Source organism: Octopus bimaculoides, chromosome 2, assembly GCF_046866305.1.
Source record: "Octopus bimaculoides isolate indiv1 chromosome 2, ASM4686630v1, whole genome shotgun sequence".
Taxonomy (NCBI): domain Eukaryota; kingdom Metazoa; phylum Mollusca; class Cephalopoda; order Octopoda; family Octopodidae; genus Octopus; species Octopus bimaculoides.
In genome coordinates, this window is record NC_142929.1 from 123,948,448 (window position 1) to 123,973,447 (window position 25,000).

Sequence of the window (25,000 nt, forward strand, 5' to 3'; positions counted from 1 at the left end):
ATACGATCCAATAGTGCATATACTAAAAATGCATACTGCGTATATACGTGTGCGGGGGGGGGGGGCACATATGATAATGATATTTAATACAAGGGAGATAATAATGTATAAGTTGTTCCCCTTCATATGAATATTTGCTTACTCCAAAACTTTACGCGACCTCACTTGTTTTTATCGTGATTTTATCGTGTTTTCGTCCAAGATGGAGACGAACGCCAAATAGGTTTGCAAATTGTTAAGAGATATACCTCTCTTAACATGAAACTAATGGTAACGTAGTTACCATACATAAAAAGAATATTTATCCACCAATGCGGTGTGGAGCACTCATTTTCACTGTTCAATATTAACGTGTGTGCGTGTGTGTATACACGACAGGCTTCTTTCAGTTTCTTATTTCTTTACTGCCCACAAGGGGCTACACACAAAGGGGAAAAACAAGGACAGAGAAACGGATTAAGTCGATTATATCGCCCTCAATGCGTAACTGGTACTTATTTAATCGACCCAGAAAGGATGAAAGGCAAAGTCGACCTCGGCGGAATTTGAACTCTGAACGTAGAGGCAGACGAAATACCACTAAGCATTTCGGCCGGTGTGCTAATGTTTCTGCCAGCTCGCCGCCTTCTTTCAGTTTCTGACTACCAAACCCACTCTCAAAGGCTATAGTAAAAGGCATATGCCCAAGGTGTTACGCAGTGGGAATGAACCCAGAACCATGTGGTTGGAAAGCGAGATTCTTACCATACAACCATGCCTACACCTTGTATGTATGTATGTATGTATGTATGTATGTATGTATGCATGTATGTATAAAACAGTTATTCTTGAGAAGTTGTCAAATCAGGTAAAATACTTTTATAAGCTCTCTCTGAGTACACTAGGCTAACAATATTGTTTGGTTTAGTAAAGAACTCTGTAGTATTATATTGGCAGGGTCTGAGATTATAGTTCATCAAGATTCTATATTGTAAATTCGTGATTGTGCTCCAGTTATACTACTTTTTACATAGAGTGATATTCAAAACAATGTATAAATAATGGTCATTACATAATTTTCTTTATTGCAATAAATTTGCCTAACAGCTGTCTCTGGTAATCATTATAGGTTCATTATCGACAGGTTTACTCAATCAGTCCATTGGATCAGTTGAGAAAATTTGAACGACCCAAAAAGTAAATGTTACTTTTGTCAGTCATTTCTGGTTATAACAAAGCAGAACACTGAAAGAATAGTATAGAATTTAGCAGATTAACTTCATCATTATTAAGCTGGTATTTGGTACATAAATGAAGATGAAATTTTGGTTGACTGTTTTAATTTAGATTGCTTTAAAACAAGAAGCTTGTGTCATAGGACCAGAGGTGGTCTGAGGTAGCTTTGTATGAAAAGAGTTAAACCAGATCTGATAACATGCCTGATTTATAAAAGAACGGGGACAAAAATGAGGATTTGTTGATAATACACTATTACTGCAAAGAAATACTGACAGAAAGTGCAATATGGTCTCTCTGTAAGAAAGGAAAGCGAGAAAATGCTAAATTACAGGCCTAACTCTTTGAATTATCAGGAAAAAGAAAAAAGAAAGTAACAATTGTGTTCTAAAGAAAAAAATTGCTTGTTTAATTGGATTAGTTTCTATCCAGGTATACACTGTCTCACAGCTGTTACAAAATTGAAAACTGAAACAGCTGTTATGGAATATTTGATCTTTGCAAAAGATTTCAACAAAGTAGGTCATTTCGCAGACTGTATGCTGTTAACAGGTGCGTGTGCGACAATGTGCATGTGTCTTTCCACCCCACCCCCATATATACACATGCATGCACACATCAATATCAATGTAATTGATGTTTGCACCTTCCTTATGTATATCTGTACCAAATGAAGGAGCAAAAACACTGTTAAAATAATAAGATTGCTGCTATTATAGATGTTTGAGTATTATGCTTTAAACAAGTTTAATAAAGAATAAAATCAGACAGAATATTTAACAGCAAAAAAATGTTATAAAGATCAATAAATTCAGGCACCAAAAGAGTAATAAGAACATTTATAAAATGTGGAATTTCCATGGATTCTCCTAGTCATATATTGTTGTTATTTAACCTCAGATTGATTCTGATTGAGTTGAGTTATAATCAAAGGCTGAAACCAACTCATCATTTTCATAGGCAAAATGAATTCAGGATCACAGTGTATTGCATGTCCTTCGAGTGTGAAATCAAGATTGAATTAGCTGTTATTTCTAAAATTAACTAGAGGTTACTTTCTTAGCTTAACCATCAGATATATTTGTTGGTGGGTACATTTCCATAAGTGCCATGTACGTTGGTTGATGGTATGTAATGCTGTTGCCCAGGTAGGAAATTTTATTAGAACTGCTCATGAATAATAATAATATTAAACACATCAGGGAGCTGTCACATTAGAGTTGCGAATGTATGGAGTAGTCACTCTGTCTTTACTATTTTTAGTGGCCTTGTGCCTTGGTGTGAATAAGTATGAGCCTGTACCGATTGAACCCACGTCCATTGACACACAATTCTCAGCATAAATTTGTAATATTTCTTTTTATTGTATCAGGTAATCCCATAAGTTCTGTCCGAATTTTGAATAGAGAAAACAAATTGATCAAATGTTATATTTAATTGAAACTTAATCATCAATGTACTTTCCCTGATTATCTATGACGTCCTTCCATCTATTTACATGCTTTTTAATCCCATCAATGTAAAGTTCTTTTGGTTTCAAAGCAAAGAACTCTGAAATATCAGTTTCGACCTCTTCCTGGCTTGTGACAGTTATGTCCTCTAAATGATTCTGTAAACTACGAAACAAATGGTAGTTTGAAGGAGCAAGGTTGGGAGAATAAGGTGGATGAGGAATTTTTTCCCAACCAAGCTCTTCGATCTTCTGTGATGTGATCTTTGCAGTGTGGAGTCGTGCATTGTCCTGATGAAACAATCACTCCTTTTTGATTCACTAAAGTGGGTCTATTTTTCTTCAAAGCTTGGTTTAAACACTCTAATTGCTGACAGTAGACTTGAGCATTGATTGTTGCATTAGGTGATAACAATTCAAAGTGAATTACTCCTTTGCAAACCCACCAGATAGAAAGAAGAACCTTTTTACCATGAAGTTCCCTTCTCGGTTGTGGTTGAGCTTTTTTCCTTTTACCAAGCCACTGTTTACAATGTTTAACATTTAGATAGAAGTTCCATTTTTCGTCACCAGTCACAAGTCTATCCAAAAAGGGTGAAATGAGTTCGTGAGAATGGAGAGAAGAGCAGATGTCAACTCGGGATTTGCAGTTGCTTTCGGACAATTCATGAGGCACCCATTTTCCAAGTTTAGGAACCTTTCCAAGTTGTTGAAGATGACGATGAACAGTTGTATGGTTTGAGATAAGCTTTTTGCTAATTCTTCAACTGATAATGCAGGATTTTCTTCAAGTAATGCCTCAAGAAGCTTATCATCAAACTCAACTGGATGTCTTGTTCTAGCTACATCTTCAAGAAAGAGAAATCAACAGGCTAATTCGTACATTATAAGTCAAATCTGTGAGTGGAACAGTAAAAATATGGAAGACTTTTCTCAAGTTCCAAATGTGAATTTTTCTGTTAACTACATTCCAAAGATGGAGCCTTTTATCTCTGGAAACCGGCTCCCTCCTCAGCGGAAGATTTATGACAATTAAAAAAATAGAAGAGACATACATACATACATACATACATACATACATACATACATACATATATATGCATATATTCACTTGTATACACTCTCACACATGTTCATATATTTGTAGGTGTACATTTTTATGTGAAGAATGATATAAAACATAATCAAAAAGAAACATTCCTATCCATTCAACTAAAGTAATGCAGGATAAAAACATTCAGTGTTGCTTTCTACTCAGGTGAGGAAGGGGCAAAAAAAGAATTGTGTCAGTCACTCAACAGTGACTCATAATGTATAAAATCAAACATAACTAAGAAAGTTTATTCAACATGTCCATATAAACACATATGCACTCTCCCATATAATATATATATCATACCAGCATGGAAGATAAACATTAAATAATGATACTAATAATGACATACATACATACAGAAAGACATACAGTGGGGTGCAAAAGTAAGTATACAGTAAGTATCACATAAATGTTACAATACTTAATTCATTAAAATTATTATCACATTAAATTAGTTACCCTCATTTTAGATATATTTTCAGTGTCATTAATCATAATGATACATTTATCATAATTATAATAATACTTTTATTGTAACTTTTAATCTTTTTGATAAATATAAATGAGTATTGTACATGTTTTCTTTTATCATAACTGTATACCTACTTTTGCACCACCCTGTGTATATATATATATATATATATATATATATATATCATCATAATCATCATCATCGTTTAACATCCGCTTTCCATGCTAGCATGGGTTGGATGATTTGACTGAGGACTGGCAAGCCAGTAGGCTGCACCAGGTTCCAATCTCATGCAGCCTTCTGGCTTGCCAGTCCTCAGTCAAATCGTCCAACCCATGCTAGCATGGAAAGCAGACGTTTAATGATGATGATGATGATGATGATGATGAGATATATATATATATATATATATATATACATATATATATATGAAGGAGTCATACCCAATGACTGATGTAGTAGCACCATAGTCGACTGTTACAAAAGTAAACGTGACACATCAGATATGAATAATTACAGAGGTATCAAATTGTTGGATCAGGTAATGAAAGTTATGGAGAAGGTCATAGCCCAACTAATTAGTGAGAGAGTTAGTTTAGGTGAGATGCAGTTTGGGTTTATGCCAGGGAGAAGCACCACTGATGCTATATTTCTGGTAAGGCAGCTGCAGGAGAATTACTTAATCAAAGATAAACCTCTGGACTTGGCTTTCATTGACATGGAGAAATCCTCTGACAAAGTCCCCGGAAACTAGGGATAGATGAGTGGCTGGTGAGAGCTGTACAAGCCATATACAGAGATGCTGTCAGTAAGGTGAGGGTTGGCAACGAGTATAGTGAAGAATTCTGGGTAGGGTCGGGGTTCACCTAGGATCAGTCCTCAGCCCCCTCTTATTCATCATAGCCCTCCAGGCAATAACAGAAGAATTCAAGACAGGATAACCTTGGGAGCTCCTCTATGCTGATGACCTTGCTCTAATAGTTGAGTCACTATCAGAATTAGAGAAGTTTCAGGTGTGGAATCAAGGTCTAGAATCGAAGGACCTAAGAGTCAATCTAGCAGAAAACCATTCTTAGTAAGTAGGAAGGCAGACAAATCACAAATCCCTTCAGGCAGATGGCTCTGCTCAATCTGTAGAAAAGGCATAGGTAGAAACTCCATAAGATGTCCCTGGTGTAAGCTATGTAGCGTTAGTAAGGGCATCCAGCTGTAGAAACCTTGCCACATCAGATTGGAGCCTGGTACAGCCTTCTGGCTTGCCAATCCTCAGTCAAACCGTCCAACCCATGCCAGCATGGAAAGCCAACATTAGATAATGATAATGATGTTGATGATGATGATTATATATATATATATATATATATATATATATATATATATATATATATATATATATATATATTTACATATATACATACACACACACGTATACACACATGTGCATATGTATACATGTATTCCTTGACAAACCGGTTTGTATTTGGTGAATGGAGTGGCTTATTAACAAATTGTAAATACACTGCTTCTGAATGTAAAGGAAATATTTTATTTTGCTAAGGTATATATAGCAAATATTTAAATGGATTATGACTGTTGCTTGCTGCAATAATCATAATATAAAGATATGTATCACAATTGTTTGCATATATATATATACATACACACACATATATATAGACTCACACACACACAAGGGTATTCACCCAATTTTCTAGGCTGTTTTCACAGCTATCCCATGTTCAAAGTTTATTTTATTTTCTGTAAAATGCCAGCCCACTCAACACTTCTAATTTTGTTTATAAAAATGTGTGTATGTGGGTGGAGGGTAATGATATACTACAATTGGTTTAGAAAGCATGCAGTACTTGAATCTCAGTGTCACCAAGTGTTGTGGTACACAAATTGTTTTTAGTTCTGTAGTCCATTCTGTATGGTAGTTAGTGTGAGTGACTACTAGAGAGAGAAAGGGTAGCAGAGTCTGGGAAAGTAGAAAGGGTAGAAGCTGTGTAATACCTCACATAAAAGTGCCTCTCCATTGGTGCCAGAAGAAAGAAGAAGGAAGAAAGACGGATGCTCTCTGACCAGTGACCAAGAACCAAAGAGTGTGTGTGTATACAGATATACACACATTCATATATACGTACTTGTATGTATGTGGAACATTTTCGAAAAAAATTTTAATTGTCTTGCTTCTTGCAATTAGTCCTACCGAATGATACTGCTGGGCTCAGAAATACCCTCAGAAATTTTCTATCATGTCAAGTTTTTGTTAAACAGAAATTAATTTTTTCCAAAAAATGTCCATTTTGCCATGAAATGCAATACTGAAATAAGAAATTTACACAAACCAAACAGTACTTTTTATTGTTTAACAAACATATTACACAAAATATTTAAACACACCTCTTAAGATAAACTTTTTTTGTCACACTTGAGTTTCAGCTACTCAAGTAGTGAACTTTCTCTTTGCTGCTTTGCATAAATAACTTATATCGTGAAAGTCTCTTTGTAGAGACCAGCAGTAAACAGCTATCATGTCTGTGTTCTACCTGCCTTGATACTGTAAGGAAGTGTGGTGAATTATCACGTCGGGGTCACCAATTGTAGGGAAGTGGTTATACACCATTAGGTGTACTCCGCTTCCGTACATTAAATTTCTTGAAGAAATTTCACCGGCCAGGGTGAAAGAGGGTGAAAGAAGTGGGAACGTTTGGATGTCGATGACTACGCATGCGCATGAGACTCTTCCTGTATTCCTTCCGGAACTAGTCCCTGCGCATGCATGGATAAAAACTCCGGAAATGTCGTCTGCTATAAGGTGTCGCTATAAGGCGTCACTACAATACCTAATCTCCATGGTCATGATGTCTCAGTAGAATCTTTCTCCTTGCTCATCATTTATTGCATTATAATGTCCAGGGAAGTAGTCAAGATGACTGTGCAGGAAAGTATAGATGATTTAAGAGAACAACTGAATATAAGAGGCATCATTTGTAGTATGCAAAAGAGAAGAGTGTATTAGTATGATCATGTAATGCCTATGGATAAGGACAGCTGCATAAAGAAGTGCTAATCTCTAATTCTGGAGGGAACCTGTGGAAGGAGTAAACCCAAGAAGATGTGGGATGAAGTGGTGAGAAAGGAAGATTTAAAAATTTTTAATGGGGTGGGACTTAAAAAGCTGTTTTTTTTTTTGTTTGTTTTCATAATCTCTAAATAAAATGAAAACCAATTTGATTGAGAAAATTTATGAACAAAAATATTGAACTTTACACATTCCTCTACTTTTCATCATCTGTTTGATCAAAGATTTGCTGCCACATCAACTCTGCTAAATGGTCAGAAAGTATTGCAGAATGACTGGTTGCATGCATTTGAAGTTTGGTCTGTCTTCAGAATTTTTCCAAACACATGCATTCAACATTGTATTTGTAGAGCAGTATCAGCAAAAATATAAATACTGGACAAATATTTAACTAAATGAACATGCACCTCCCGAACTGTAGTGCTAATTTCAATCTCAGTTCATAACTGCAAGTTCCTCCTCTTTCTTGGTGCATTAATACTTATAGATATATATTTGTTCATTAATTGAGTAAGTTAAAAAAAAAAGTAAATAGTGTCTCAAGCTGTAGAAACCACAACACTGGTAACTTGGTTTCAATAGCATATAAGTAACTGTGATCACAACATTTATCCCTGAAACAGGATACTAATCCATTGCAGGGTTACTCATTCATAGCTGAGTGACCTGGGTAACATGAAATGAAGTGTTTTGATCAAGAACATAACACACTTCGATCTTGCAATTGTGAATGCAACACCCTGAGTTCTGGGTCATATGCCTTCATATTAATGGAGTAGAACTCATGATATTGTCCCATTTATCAATTATATAATTGGTTTCCATAGTTAATTACAAAATTAGTTTTCAACTGTCATGATACATATAAATATTCTATTTTTCTAGGTGCTGGTGCCACATGAAAAACACTGGTGCTGGGGTCACATAAAAAACAACGGTGCTGGTGCCCCATAAAAAGTAGAGGTGATGGTGCCACATAAAAATCCCCCAATACACTCTGTGAAGCAGTTGGCATCAAGAAGGGCATCCAGCTGTAGAAAATGTGCCATGACAGACAATGGAAGTTGGTGCAGCTCCTGATATTACCAGCTCCTGTCAAACCATCCAACCCATGCCAGCATGGAAAACAGACATTAAATGACAATGATGATGATAATGATCTATGTGTACGTGTGCTTGTGTTGTGTGTGTGTTGGATATAGTTAAATGTATGGATGGCTATGTATGTGGGTGCATGTATATGTTTATATATGTGTATGTGTGAGTATATACATGTATATTATATAGCATATACAGGAAATATATATATTTGTGTATGTATATATGTGTATGTGTGTGTGTGTGTGTGTATCTGGGGGGGGGGCTATGCCAACTTATTTGTTTTGATGAAATGTAAAGGTCAATATAAATGTCAGATTGTGTTTGTTTTGTTTCGTTCTATTCTGATCACATGTATACTTTATGTTTTTATTTAACTATGCTTTATTATTGGTGTATTACATTTCATCTGATTTTATTTTATTGATTCCTTATTTTTTTGTCCTTGTATACTTTATTTTATTGGTTATATGAGAAGGATTCTTTCATTATATCTTGGTTCCTTACGGAGACGGATTGCATGCTACATTAACTAAATTGTATTGTTACAGAAATAAGCAAAAAAGCAAGTAAAAAAACGAAATACATTTTGAAAAATCACCTGAAGAGATGCATCTGCACCTATGATGCATACCAGTTGTTTACACAGCATCTCACCTGTAAGGTACCAGCATATGATGGGCTGAAACGGTTGTAGTGGTTATGAATAAAGAGTTTCATGAATTCCATTTTCTATCACTCACAGTTTTTATATAAACTCTATGGACACAAAAAAAATTCCTGAAGTAAATCCAGTGGCAAATACTTCCATACTGTTGTTGACAGCAGGTAGCTGAATACTGTGAATGGGCTTTAAAGAGCATATTACAAGGTGTATACCTGAATATGAATTATATATATATACACACACACACACACACACACATATATATATATATATATATACAGATGTGTATATATATATATATAGGTGCAGGCGTGACTGTGTGGTAAGAAACTTGCTTCCAAACCACATGGTTCTGGGTTCAATCCCACTGTGTGACACCTTGGGAAAGTATCTTCTACTATAGCTTTGGGCCAACCAAAGCCTTGTGAGTGGATTTGGTAGATGGAAAGGAGCCCATTGTATGTGTGTGTGTGTGTGTGTGTGTGTGTGTGTGTGTGTGCGTGCGTGTGTGACTGTATGTTCCCCTATCATCACTTGACAACTGGTGTTGGTGTGTTTACATCTCCATAACTTAACAGTTCAGCAATGAAACTGATACCATAAGTACTAGGCTTAAAAATAAGTCATGGGGTCAAATCGTTTGACAAAACCACTTTAAGGTGGTTAAATACTATATATTCTAGGTGCTGGTTCCACATAAAAAGCACTGGTGCTAGTGTCACGTAAAAAACAATGGTGCTGGTGGCCCATAAAGAGTAGAGGTGATGGTGTCACATAAAAAGCTCCCAATACACTCAGTAAAGCAATTGGCATCAAGAAGGGCATCCAGCTGTAGAAACTGTGCCAAGACAGACAACGTTCATCTGTCTTTATGTTCTGAGTTCAAATTCCACCGCGGTCAACTTTGCCTTTCATTCTTTCTGGGTAGATGAAATAAATACCAGTTACGCACTGGGGTGAATGTAATCGACTTATCCTTTCCCCCAAATTTCAGGCCTTGTGCCTATAGAAAAAAGGATTATATGTATGTTAGTTAAATATATATATGTTAGTGGATTAGTGGTGTCTTAACAATGTTTCATTTCATTGCTATATGGTAATATAGAGCTATCTATAATTTTTTTGGTTTTTTGGTCTTTTGTCCTAGGCACACATCTGGTAGTGGGGCTCTGGTGTGGATGTTCCAAGGTTCTGACAAGCATGGAACACCCTCTTAGCCACTATTGTTCCTAAGCCTGCTTTGATCTGGAGTAGTAGCATCTGTCAGGGTCCTAGCTATAGGTTATTTAGTCTGTCACAGAATCACCTTTGGAAGAAGAGCATCCAATTGGATAGAGGGAGTTGAGGTTTTTCAGTTCTTTAACTGTTCAAATAAGAGAAGGTAACTCCATAAAAATTTTGCATCTTGCTGTCATTAGGTTGCAGGTGCTTATTATAGAACATTTAAAAATAAAGTTGAGGAAATAGACCTCTACAGAAAATCCAGAGGAAAGGACTCGAAGACAGATATGTACAGTTATATTTAACCAATGTCTAGCATCTTATGTAATTCCATGGATGTTGAGAACATACTGACTTCTCTTTACTTTATAGTGTATCAATGAATGGAGAAGTGATAAGTGTATTTTGGGTTAGGCACTTACTTCTGGAAACAGCTCAAGCACAGCAGAGGTAGCTAAGTTAACTGTATCTGCAATATCATTCATTATCAACAAAACAGCTCAATCACAGGTTTTATCAGCCAATGCCACTTAGTCTGTGACTACTTATTTCATGCATTTCTGATTTTTAATTAATTTTTTAATTGAGGCATCTTTGTATCTATGTAGTACAAACTACAAAGACTGTTTAATATGCATGTTAACATAACAAATATAAAATTATTTAATGTAAAGCTTTGTACATATATATTTAACACACTCAAACACGGAAAGACATTTGCTGTAGAACTTGTTTAAAGAAAAAACATTCTGCTTTAGATTATATGCATAAAAATAAATCAAGCTAGGCTCTTAATGGTGTCATAGAATTGTCTGACATGTTTCTGTGTAGTTATGCTTTATCAGTGACAGACATCACTTCAGCCCAATAAAATATATGTAAACAACAAAAATACATTTGCTGGCATGTGCAAAGCTTGTCAAACAGGTATTAACTTACTATAAGCATACTAAGCAGTAGCAGCTTTAGTACATAAAGCTCTTTGTTACAGCTTTATCTTATTGATACATGAAGACAGAAAAATAAGAAATATTTATTCCTGTTAACTGAAGAAATTTTCTGAATTTTTTTAGAATTAGGATGAATAATTTCTATGACAATGCATACAGCTCTCTGGCATACCATCTCCAGTCAAACCACCTAACTCATGTCAGCATGGAAAACAGACATTAAAAGATGATGATGATGGTGATGACGATGGTGATGGTTATGGTGATGATGATGATGATGTTGAATTTTACATTCCATTACATTGTAATTTTTCTTAAAATTCTTTATATTTGAATAAACTAATGTCCATAGATCGTTATCTGGATTTTTAAAAGGAAATAGATCAGAATAAATTATGTTTTAAATTTATTTTCAATTTCCCCTATATAATGCTTGTATAGTGAATTATCAGCAGTAAATACTTTTCTTCAGCAAACAATCAATTTGGAAAAACAAATTGTAAATGGACAATTTATGTGAATAAGACAGTTACCTGAATGGAAGTACTAGAATTAGAAAATTGTTACTGAATTTTACTACTGATATATGTTATTTCTGTCACAGAATTGTGTGAAATAACTGAAGCTAAATATAGCAATATTTCTATTAAATATTTTGTGATATTTGGATTCTTCATAAGTGTTTATCAAATAAATAGGAAGTTAATAAAAGACAGAAATGTTTAAAGTTATATATATATATAACATCTTGCACTATGTTCTATTTTGTGAGAAATTTGATATATTTAATTTTCTCTTTTCACCTGGAGAAAATGGCTTTTTGCGTGAAGGACCACTTTTGTTCAACAATAAAGAACACATCTGAAACAGCTGTATACACTGAAACAGTGTATTTATATATATACATACACACACACATATATAAACAATAACACAGATGGGTTGCGGTTCACTACAGCTGTTTCAGATGTGTTCTTTATTGTTGAACAAAAGTGGTCCTTCACGCAAAAAGCCATTTTCTCCAGGTGAAAAGAGAAAATTAAATATATCAAATTTCTCACAAAATAGAACATAGTGCAAGATGACCCAACCAATCAGGTTACAGCCGGGAGAGTAAATAGCTGAAGCTATTACTAAGTTTATATTACTGAAATTGTTATAGGGACCAGAATATCGGAAGGAAGTAGAGGGAGAAATAGAAAGAAAGAGATGGAGAGGGGAAAGAAAGGGCAAATAGAGGGGAAAGTATGAGAAAGTTCGCCATCTTGCACTATGTTCTATTTTGTGGGAAATTCTTTTTTCACCCGCAAGAAACAGTTTTTGTTCATCAATAAAGAATGTTGTCTGATACAGCTGTAGTGAACTGCAACCCATCTGTGTTATTGTTTATTCTTCATCTAACTTGGAAACTTCTATACATTTGGAACTGGAGTTTATAGTTGATGAATGACTTTGATGACATGTGTATTCTGTCAGTACTTGTGGATGTGTGCATAACTGGAAGGACAAATACGGATTAACTTTCGTAAGTATGTATATGCCAATATACATTGTTGGTACACAAGTGCGCCATCCCCAACTCTACTTTGGTGCTTTTACTATTTAAATACTTGATTTTTCTATCAAATCCTAAAAATTTTATTATATATATATATATATATATATATATATATATATATATATATATATATATATATATATATATATATATATATATATATATATATATATATATATATATATATATATATATATATATATATATATATATATATATATATATATATATATATATATATATATATATATATGGAGTGGTTATGTGGTAAGTAGCTTGCTTACCAACCACATGGTTCCGGGTTCAGTCTCACTGCTTGGCGTCTTGGGCGAGTGTCTTCTACTATAGCCTCGAGTCGACCAAAGCCTTGTGAGTGGATTTGGTCAATGGAAACTGAAAGAAGCCCGACTGGTGCAGCCTTCTGGCTCGCCAGTCCTCAGTCAAACCATCCAACCCATGCCAGCATGGAAAGCGGACATTAAACGATGACGACGATGATGATGATATATATGTACATACATATTTCACTCACCCAACCCCCAACAATCCAATCTACATCCCCACATCTCTTCTCTTCCTCACATTTCCTCCTTTATGCACTATGCTTAGCTCTCACTCTCCAATCCTGTCCTTATGGTCCTGTTTTTCTGTATCACTGCTATCTGGTAGCCCTGCCCCCCACTCTATATACCCAGGTTTTCACCACTCACTGCATTCCCCTCCCTTCTCTCTAATCACACTTCTTTGACAATGTCCTGCCATTTATAAGGCGGCTAGCTGGCAGAAACATTAGCACGCCAGATGAAATGCTTAGCAGTATTTTGTCTGTCTTTACGTTCTGAGTTCAAATTCTACCGAGGCCAACTTTGCCTTTCATCCTTTCAGAGTCGATAAATTAAGTACCAGTTGCATACTGAGGTCGGTGTAATCCAAAAAATTTCAGGCCTTGTGCCTAGAGTAGAAAAGAATGTCCTGCCACTTATATTATGACTGCCGAACCTTAAGGGTATGCCTTGACACTTGCCACCATTTATATTTCTCTCTTCCTTTGCTCGACCATCCCATTCATTATTTACATTATTTACAATTGACGGATATTTGTCCTCATCTTGTTTGTTGTTAACACTACATTTCGGCTGATATACCCTTCAGCTTTCATCAGGTGTCTTGGGGAAATTTGGAACCTGGGTTCTCATTCCTAAGGTATCTTTTGATGTTGTTATTCAAGTCACAGCCTGGAATCAAACTCGGAATCTTGGGGTTAGTAGCCCACGCTCTTAACCACTATGCCATATGCCCGTCCCTTGTGAGTATGCCCAGCACTTTGTCAAAGTCTCTATCCTGCAGTTTCCCACTCTTTCTATTCTTCTCCTGCTCAGGTTGGGTAACCATGTATCTCCTTTACAGCAGCACACCTCACCTGTTTCTATCCTCATTCCTGATCTCTCTCTCTCTTTGGCCAGGTAATCTTGTACCTCCTCTAAAGCAAGACACCTGTTTCTGTCTCTCCATCTCACTATAACTTTCCATCATCTGACACAAGATCATCTCCTCCAATGCCCCCTCCCATCTTAAAAGACTTTTGTCTTGCAAGTTACTTGGTGACCCTGTCAGTGCAGGTGCCACTTAAAAAGCATCCAGTCTACACTATAAAGTGGTTGACGTTTGGAAGGGCATCCAGCAGTATAAAACTTACCAAAACTGACTGCGCCTGTGCTCCTGCTTAGCCGGCTCCTGCCTAGCTGGCTTCTTCCTAGCTCGTTCCTTAAATGATGATGATGATGATGATCTATATATATATATATATATATGTGTGTGCTAGGCCTGCCTTACTGGCTCCTGTGCCAGTGGGACGTAAAAAGCACCCACTACACTCTTGGAGTGGTTGGCATTAGGAAGGGCATCCAGCTGTAGAAACTCTGCCGACCCAGACTGAAGTCTGGCACAACCGCTGGCTCTCCAGACCTCAGTCAAACCATCCAACCCATGCCAGCATGGAAAATGGATGTTAATCAATGATGATGATGATGATGATGATGATGATGATGATGATATACTTATATTGAGACTAAATGAAGCGTTTAACTAAATGATTTTTTATTTTCGGTTTTCACATATCTGAAAATTGATATAACTATATGACTAATTTTATTTTTAAAGGCATCTTGTTGTAACTCACTCACTCTTCCACACACACGCACGCGCGTGCACATAAGTATGTTTGTATGACATGTGTGCTTCTCTTGGACTCTGCTTCTTCCCCACTCTTCCTTCTCTCTAGACTTTTTTTTTTCTGATGAAGAGCCATACCCGAAACGTCACTCCTATTTCTCCATCTAAAACTTTCCCTGAACCTCAACCTAATATATCCACTGTGTACGTTTCACTGACTTTTGTTGTTTTTTTTCTAGATTTTCAGTTTTGATTTGCATCTATCTATCTATCTATCTCTTTCCCCCCCTCTCTTTCTCTCTCTCTCTCTATATATATATATATATATGCACACATACACATACATATTTGTATGCGTACATATTAGGTAATATTCTATTAGTGCGCTCCGTATACATAGTGCGTGGAATATTTTTCGATCGATCATCATGCATCAGATGGATGGGGTGCTAAACATCCAGCCAAGGTCTCTTTTACTATCTGTCTTTCTATTCATTCCAATCGGATAGTTAGTCAGTCAGTCAGTCATTCTACCAGTTAAATTGCCAGTTGTTGGTTGCTGCTGCAAGATAAATTTTCTTTCCCGCTTTCGTATCAAAATAATTGGTTACGACATTGAAACAGTACTGAGCTGCTTGCAGAACCGACTGTTTATACGCTTCAATGGCGGCATCGTTATTACCATCGTCATCCACAATAATATTGATATTACTTTTCATCATCTATTAACGTGTTCTCATCTACCTTAACTACCAGCTAAGAACAGGAAACAAGTTTTTTTTCTACAAAATATCAACACTATAATTCTCTGTTTGTTGTCATGTCCATCATATAAACTGATGAACTGCTTTCGTTTTTCTGGTATTTCATTTTCTTCTCTGTGAATGACAACATGTAGATGTTGTCTAGTGGTAGCTAATATTAACAGAACAAGATAAATAATCGGTTTTGTAGCTAGTTCACTGACATCCATCCGAACAATTTTAATACTGCGAATAAGACTAAGATATCGACTGCTGCTTCTTGCCATTTTGTCTACTTCTTTATTCTACGGCCGCAGCAACAGTTCTTGTGTGCGTATGGGTGCAAGTATGTATGTGTGCATGTATGTAATATGAGTGAGTGCCAAGCTTATTATTGCTCCCACTTCCAGTTTTCAACTTTCTGTTAGAGTGAGAAGGAAAAATTTAGCAAGTGATAAAAAAAACAAAACAAAGTGGATGGTTACTTCTCAGCAATATCAAATCTATTCATGTGAAAATGACAGTAGTTTTGCGGAAAATAAATAAACAGAACGAGTAACAACAAAAGGCGTTGTTTAACCTAACAAATTTTCCATATAATTTTTCAATCGGGAACCACCACCACCGCCGCCGCCACCACTGCTACCTCTACCACCATCACCATAACATCAAATCAACAGTTCCAACCGTTTATATAACAAATGCGCTACACACCCTGACATCAGATGTATTTCCTAAATCTCAATTCCGTATTCTCTTCTGGCGAATTCTTCGGGAATTTATTAACAAGTCTTTGATTAACGATGTCGACTCGAAAGAAACGTTGGATTATTTCTATATATTCTCTTCGTATATTTTATTAGTAGTTAAATGTCTAAGTAATGGCACCACATACATCATCGGTCAGTTGGCCATAGGGTGCCATTCTGTTATTCATATATATATATATATATATATATATATATATATATATATATATATATATATAATTTGAAGTAGTGTGAAAAATGCCTAAACGAAAGTTTGGAAATGGCGTGGACTATGATCATTCCATACCTTTGCCCATTCAGTCCTTCTTCTGGCGCCAGACAAGGTAAGCTGACTTTCACCTGTAATTTTCACACGCACTTAGATTGTATGTATGTATGTATGTATTGACATGTGTGTGTAGGTATCGTGGTGTGTAGTTCACTTTCGCTTCAATTGTTTTAAAGAATCTATCTACTAGAAAACCACGCAATTTGACCAGCAAGAGTTACCAAAACTACAAGCCCACCCCTTCCACTATTAAGACAACCACGCCATTCCATAATTTAGCCTAATTCTAATTGATACATTTCAGACCATTTACATACCTTAAGAAACCAACCTGCAGCTTCGACTTAAAACTGTCTAAAAGCTTTCCCTACGTTCTGATATTGCACTGTCTCGTGAAGAGATTTCATAATTTTCCTGTCCCCCACCCTTTTCACAAAGTATCCATCTATCTATCTATCTATCTATCAAAAAGAGTGTGTGTGTATACAGAGAGAACAGTTACGCATATATTGTTTAGTATCCCGTGTCTGCTTCTTTTGTTCTTATAGATTAAATAAAAAATGCTGCTATTTAATTTGTACAAAGATACATCTAATGCATAATAACACCTCCGCATATACATTAAACACGGAAGAATCGTAGCAATCTATACACTTCTCCATTCAAACGTAATTCGTAATACTAAATCTATTTCTCATCCACCTTTTATCAATGAACTCATCGAACCGCTTAAGTTTGTTACCATTAAAAGACTACGAATTATATTTCGCTCCCAGGTGTTCTATCTATTCCGTAATATTGAAAAGTTCACGAAATTTTTTATACTGACAATGTGTTTATAATGCTCTTCCTTTTTTCTCTTTCACCTTTCCCGTAATTTTTCATGTTTATTTGTAATTTTAATTAAATTTAGTCAGTATATCTGGAAATAATAATAAATAGACTCGTTAGTGAATATCCAATGCATCGTACATATTTATATGTGTACATGTGTACGATAATGATGTATATACAGATACAACAGTATGTGTATATACACAGTTACTCATTAGTATGTACTTGATTTTAGAATATACATGCACTCTTATATATGAATATGTGTGTACTCGGATATATATTTAATTTCAACTTTTACATTGATATTTCTAATCTGAATGAATTAAAGATTTGCAAATTCATGCGTTTCCATGTGTTCTCCAAAAACGAACCTTTAAAAGTTGAATAACCTTCTCGTGTACTAACTCTAATTATAAAGGAATTCGATGTTTCTTTTCCTGTTTGGCAGTCAGATGTAATTTATCTTCTTCAAGGTTTAATGCATTTCCTGGCAAGTTAAAACGACATATATGTATATTGTTTTTTTTTCTTATTCTTTTTTTCCTTACTTTTAAATTCACCCGACTTTCTTCGAAATCTCTCATTGAAATTTAGACAGTAATATGTCTATAAATTTCAAAAAAAGAGTAAGAGACAGCCATCAGGATATCTTATAAAAGAAATATTAAAATATTCTTGATCCAGAATCTTATAGAAAGTGCCATGTTTATGTAAAGGACACATGCTAAGCTTCAGAAATATCTTACATATTTTTACCATTTACTTACAGATCCTTACCCTGCATTATGTTTGTTGTCTTACAATCTCAGCCTTTTAAGGTGGCTAATTAAACATTTGGTATTATAAAAAAAAAGGACACAAGCAATTAATTATGGATAAAAATACGAACTTATTTAATCTGAGTTTGAAACCTAGGGTCTGCTGTAACTTCACTTTTGCAGATTCTTCTACTATTCTTCTACTTGTTTCAGTCATTTGACTGCAGCCATGCTGGAGCACTGCCTTTAGTCAAACAAATCGACCCCAGGACTTATTCTTTGTAAGCCTAGTAGTTATTCTATCGGTTTCTTTTGCCAAACCGCTAGGTTACGGAGATGTCAACTCACCAACATCGGTTGTCAAGCGATGGTGAGGGGACAAACAGAGACACACATATGTATATATATATATATATATATATACATATGTATATGTATATATGTATGTATCTCTCTCTCTCTCTCTCTCTCTCTCTCTCTCTCTCTGTATATATATATATATATATATATATATATACACACACACAACAGGTTTCTTTCAGTTTCCGTCCACCAAATCCACTCGCAAGGCTATTGCAGAAGACACTTGCCCAAGGTGCCATGCAAGCTTTTTACCGCACAGCTACTCGTTTGTTATATTTCAAACACAACTCCCATCACTATACAATTTTTTTCTTTTACTTCTTCGATGATTATGTCAGGGCTATTGTACTTGCATTAGATGGAAAATTGGATCCGATATATTCCAATTTGCTTTATATTAAAATGCAGATTATAATAGTATTTTCGATACACTAGATCCATCTTTGCTATGTATGTTGGTTTGGCAATAACATTCATGCTTAATAAGAAGATAATATATTACTAATATAACTTATAGGTCTTATGCCCTTTACACAAACATGGCACAAATGTCATTTTCTATTATATAGGTACCACAATATCTTGTATAAAATATTCATTCAAAATATGACATCTATGTATGAACATACTCATGCATAGTCATCACCCACAAGTGAGTGTGATACCCTTGTGTTCCTCCCATCCTCGACCCAGTGGAATATCAAGAATGTGATAGCTTTTATCTTTTCCTAGTTTCAGTAATTAGACTGCAGCCATGCTGGGGCACTGCCTTGAACAATTTTTAGTTGAATGAATCAACCCCAGTACTTATTTTTTAAAGTCTGGTACTTATTCTATTGAACTCTTTTGCCAAACCTCTAAGTTACAGAAACTCAAACACACCAACACTGGCTGTCATGCAGTGGTAGGGAGCAAACACAGCTGCAAAGACACACACATTGATATACATCTATGACAGGCTTCTTCCACTTTCCGTCTACCAAATTCACTCACAAGGCTTTGGTTGGCGTGAAGCTATACTAGAAGATACTTGCCCAAGGTGCCATACAGTAGGACTGAACCTGGAATCACGTGACTGGAAAACAAATGTCTTACCACACAGCCATGCCTGATGGCTGTGCTAGCTCTCAGATGATACTCAATTTCAGCTGTGTAGACTTTCACAACATACCACCTAATCCAGGAAACAAACCTGCAATCCTGCGATGATGAAGCCAACAACAACATCCTAAGCTCTAGATAATGCACCTTTACTTATATTTATATACATTTGTAAACACAGATAGAGGTGCTTAAAAACCAGATATCAGGTTTTATTTAAAATTATATGAATACTAGTTTCATTATAAACTCTTCTTCCACTCTAGATTTCCATAAATACTGGCATTTAGCTTTAGTTTCATGGATTTAATAGGCTGCAAAATAAATCACTCACTAGACAGGACAACAGTCAGTTTCCCGTGATATTCCTTGAAGATTTGATACCTATTCTCTACATGTAAAGGTCTGATGGTTGGGTGGATAAGATCTTGAAGTACTTGGAATTAGTTACAAGTTTAAATCTTGCTGCAGGCATTTCATTTTAGTTCAGGGTAGAACACTTTATTTTACATTGCCTCAGTTCACATGTCAGCAATAAATATTTGGGAGTAGCTAGGAGATAAAAAGAATATTTATTTCTCTTTCACTTCATTCCTTTGTGGGGTCACTCAACTTGCTAAAAATAGCATTCAAAACTCATGTCACAACTTACTTGTTAAAATAAGGTAGATATGCTGAATAATTCTTTGAAAATCTGATGCCTATTCCTTATATATCGGGGCTAGATGATTAAGTAGATATGATATTAGACTATTTGCTCATTGTTTGAGAATTTAAATCTCATGCAGGCATTTATTTTATTTCTGGACAGAAGGCTACCTCAGTTCATCTATCACAAATAGGTACCAAATCATCTTGGAATATTATCTATAACAAATTACTGTCCTTTCTAAGCAAGAGTGGAGATAGAGGAAAGATGGATCTCTTCATTCCTTGTCTTTGTGGCTCTTTCAACCTGCTAAAAATAGCACCCAAATCTCTTTCATATTACACTCTATTGCAATGTTTGTCTAATCTTTTTGACTACCATTCCTCTTTCCCTTCTTTCTTTTGCTAACACTCTTTTAATACTCCTTTGCAGCCAACTAATTCATCACCATTAAAAGAGCACCTGCACATAAGTCATTTCATCAATATGATTCAAGGTGACTGAACTGTTAGCATGCCAGGCAAAATCCTTAACTGCATTTCATCTGTTTGTACATTATGAGTTCAACATCTGTGAGGGTTCAACTTTGCCTGTCATACTTACATACATACATACCTACCAACATATATGCATGCAGACATACATACATACATACATACATACATACATACATACATACATAAAATATTAGTTAAAGAATAAAAAGACTGGGTTAACGACTCAACATATCACACCCCCTCAATGAACATATATAAGAAATACAGCATAATCCGTCAAACATAAGGAATAAGAAGAAATAACGCAAGAAGAAATAATAAATAAATAAAAAATATAGCATATAATATAAAATTTTTATACACGAATATGTTGTTTCAACTGATAACATGGAACTGAAAAAAATTGAGTTAAAGGTATAATACAATACACGTGAATATCATTTCATAGAAGTTAAAAAAGTTAAAATTAATACGAATAAAAATTAATACGAATGAAAGGAGTAAAAATTTCAAATACATAATATAATAATATAATATAATATAATATAATATAAGTCGATATAGAAAAAAGTAAAATAAAATGAAATGAAGAAATGAGGTACCATAAAGTAGTCTATCGGTTGAAAAATAAGGACAGAAGTGATTTAACACCATTTAGAATTAAAGTTCAAAGTTCTTCAACTCCCTCGGACACATTTCACAACTCAAAACCCAATAGACACCAAAAGGCAAGTTTGCACCAATTCAGCACACACAAGAGCGAACAGGCACTCAGCAGGTATCAGCAGGCAAAAGTTCAATTCCGCTCACCATGTCCAAAAGAGGTTCACCACACATGAGTCAAAAACAATTACAGCACACCGCATACATACATACATACATACATACATACATACAAACAATGGCTTCTATACTGTTTCTATCTACCAAATTCGTTCATTAGGTTTTAGTCAGCCCTGGGCTATAGTAAAATACACTTGCCCAAGGTGCTGTGCTTTGAGACTGAACCCCAAACCACATGGTTACAAAGTGAGCTTCTTAACTACACATCCATTCCTGTGTCTAAAATCATCAAATGCATCGGCTGCTAGGGAGGAAACTGTGTTCACCATTGTCTAAAGAAAAAGAGGGTTATCATAACCAGAAGCCTGTCCATTCTGGGCTGGAATGATGTTAAACGCCAACACAGGGTCAGAGCACTTTCTCTTTAAAGATATTTTATGCTTTGAAGATATTTGCAAAATATGAGTTAAGTCCAACAATACTTCATCCACTTCACCTTTACTCTCCCCTATTACGCATATGTTGCTAAATATTAATCTCTTGCATGGATTCTGTAGTTAAATATCTTATTCATTTTACATTTTTTACAGTATGTTCATCCGGCCCAAGCTGGTTAACATCATTGAAACATCCTGTTTGGTAAGTTTATTAGATTTTTGTCATCTTTCATAAATTCAAATATGTAGTTTCTGTTTCTCATATATGTCTATCAATATATATACATTTACATACACATATATATATATATATATATATATATATATATTTATATATATATTTTTATACACAAAGAGGTAAGCCTTTAACAGTTTGCCTGACATAATCCTGAGAGGATGAGAGCTAAAGTTAACCTCTGCAGGATTTGATATCAGAGTTGGGAGAAATAATGAAAAATATTTTCCAGTGCTTTAATGATTCTGTCAGTTGACCACAGGTCAGCCCAGCAGTTCTGCGTGGAGGAGGCAGGTCAATTACATTGACCCTAGTACTTAACTGGTACATTATTTTACTGCCACCAAAAGAATGAAAGGCAAAGTTGGCCTTGGTGGGAGTTCAAACTCAGAACATAAAGAGCCAAAACAAATGCTGCAAAACATTTTTTTTTTTGCCAATGTTCTAACAATTCTGTCAGCTTGCTGCCTTATTTAGTAATAATACTTTCTACTGTAGGCACAAGGCCTGAAATTTTGTGGGAGGGGATACGTTGATTACATCGACCCCAGTGACTAACTGGTATCTATTTTATTGACCCCAAAAGGATAAAAGGCAAAGTCAATCTTAGTGGGATTTGAACTCAGAACATAGTGACAGGTGAAATACCACTAAGCATTTCATCCAGCGTGCTAACAATTCTGCCAGCTCACCACCTTGCCTTATTTTGTAATAATAAGAGTAATTTTTAACATTGGCATGAGGCCACATGATTTAGTGGAGAGGTGCAGTTAATATAACTGGCTCCAGTACTTGACTAGTGCTTATTTTAATGATTCTGAAATAATAAAGATCAAGATTGATACCAGAATAATAATAAAGGTATTATTATTGAATGAGAGAGCAATGCATGCCATCAAAGTGACACTGGGGTACAAATATACAAAGCCCAATATACCCATCATGACTACTTGTCTGATAAGGGTACACCAGGCACATGCATTACAATGATATATGAGTGACATGGTGACCTTATATAAAGATAAATGGTGCATGACCTTGCAGGTGGACCCAGTTAAAATTTTCTGCAGGTGGAGTAGCCCAACTCACTCAAATGGTCCCTGAATGATGGTTGTTTAAGGTGAATTATTCAAACCCCAAAGAATTCCTCTAAACACATGGCTATGATGCTCCCCCACTACTTCTGCTCATGATTAGAGTTGCACATATCGTCAACCACTAGGAGATATGCTCAACTGGTTAAGGTCAAGCAAATGTGTGGTATTGTGCAGAATACTTGCTGTAGCCCATCTTTTAAACCAAGACAAAACATGTACATGATAACGCTTCCAATCAGTTAAGATCAGAAGCCATGAGAGCCAGTGCTGGTACTTTATCAGGGCATGTATTATCATTATCATTATTATTATTATTATTATTATTATTATTATTATTATTATTATTAAGGTGGTGAGCTGGAAGAACCATTAGCATGCCAGACATAATGCTTAACAGCATTTCGTCTGTTCTTATGTTCTGAATTCAAATTCCACTGAGGTTGACTTTGCCTTTCATCCTTCTGGGTCGATGAAATAAGTATCAGTGGAGCACTGGGTTCGATGTAATTGGCTAGCCTCATCCCCCAAATTTAAAGCCTTGTGCCTATAGTAGAAAGGATTATTACTATTATTATTAAGACAATATGCTGGCAGAATAATTAGCATGCCAGATAAAATGCATAGTTGCATTTCGCTTGTCTTTAAGTTTTGAGTTCAAATTTGAACTCAAAACTTAGACTTTACATTTAATCCTTTTTGGGTTAATGAAATAAGTACCAGTTGAGTGCTGGGGTTCATGAAATTGACTTACCCACTTCACACAAATTTTCAGGCCTTGTGCTTATAGTAGAATATAAAGACTTAGAACAAATACTTTAAGGCATTTCTTCTAATACTTTAACGATTCTGCCAGTCCACTGTCTTTAATAATGATCTGCATATATATATATATATATATATATATATATATATATATATATATCATCATCATCATCCTTTAATGTCCGTTTTCCAAATTGACACAAGTTGAACAGTTTGATGGGAGCTGGCAAGCTAGAGGGCTGCACCAGGCTCCAGTCTGTTTTGGCATGGTTTCTACAACAGGATGCCCTTCCTATTGCCAACCACTTTATAGAGTCTACTGGGTGACTTTTATGTGGCTCTGGCACAGGTAATTTTTTTTTTTTTGTGGCACCAGCATGGGTGCTTTTTATATGGTGCTGGCATAGGTGCTTCTTATGTGGCACCAGCTTGAGTGCTTTTTACCTGGCACTGGCACAGGTGCTGGTTTCAAATGGTGGTACAAGGTCAGCAGTTTTGGAGGAGCGGGGTGAGTTGATTACACTGACTCTAGTATTCAACCTATTTCATTGACCCTAAAAGGATGAAGGGCTAAGTCAATCCCAGCAGCATTTGAACTCAGTATGTAAAGTTGGAAGAAATGTCACAGAGCATTTTTTTCTTCCACAGTAATGATTCTGCCAGCTCACCACCTTAATAATAATTGCCCTAGGAAGACACTCAACAAGAAATGGAAA

The 25,000-nt window shown here is 35.5% G+C and overlaps 1 protein-coding gene and 1 long non-coding RNA gene across 6 annotated transcripts in view; both read left to right on the plus strand.

Moving 5' to 3' along the window:
• Positions 1-8,834, plus strand: part of LOC128247017 (uncharacterized) — a 90,852-nt gene extending 82,018 nt beyond the window's left edge. For all 5 annotated transcript variants that reach the window (XR_016240734.1, XR_016240733.1, XR_008263420.2 and 2 more), the window contains exon 3: positions 8,204-8,834. This is a non-coding gene — a long non-coding RNA (uncharacterized LOC128247017). The remainder of the gene's footprint in view (positions 1-8,203) is intronic.
• A 6,772-nt stretch (positions 8,835-15,606) lies between these two features.
• The window catches only part of LOC106882437 (protein unc-80 homolog), a 281,073-nt gene continuing 271,679 nt past the window's right edge, over positions 15,607-25,000 (plus strand). Inside the window, exons 1-2 of the mRNA XM_089347637.1 lie at positions 15,607-16,820; positions 22,344-22,392. Of these exons, the coding sequence (XP_089203763.1) occupies positions 16,735-16,820; positions 22,344-22,392 (135 nt within the window). The 5' untranslated portion in view covers positions 15,607-16,734. The remainder of the gene's footprint in view (positions 16,821-22,343; positions 22,393-25,000) is intronic.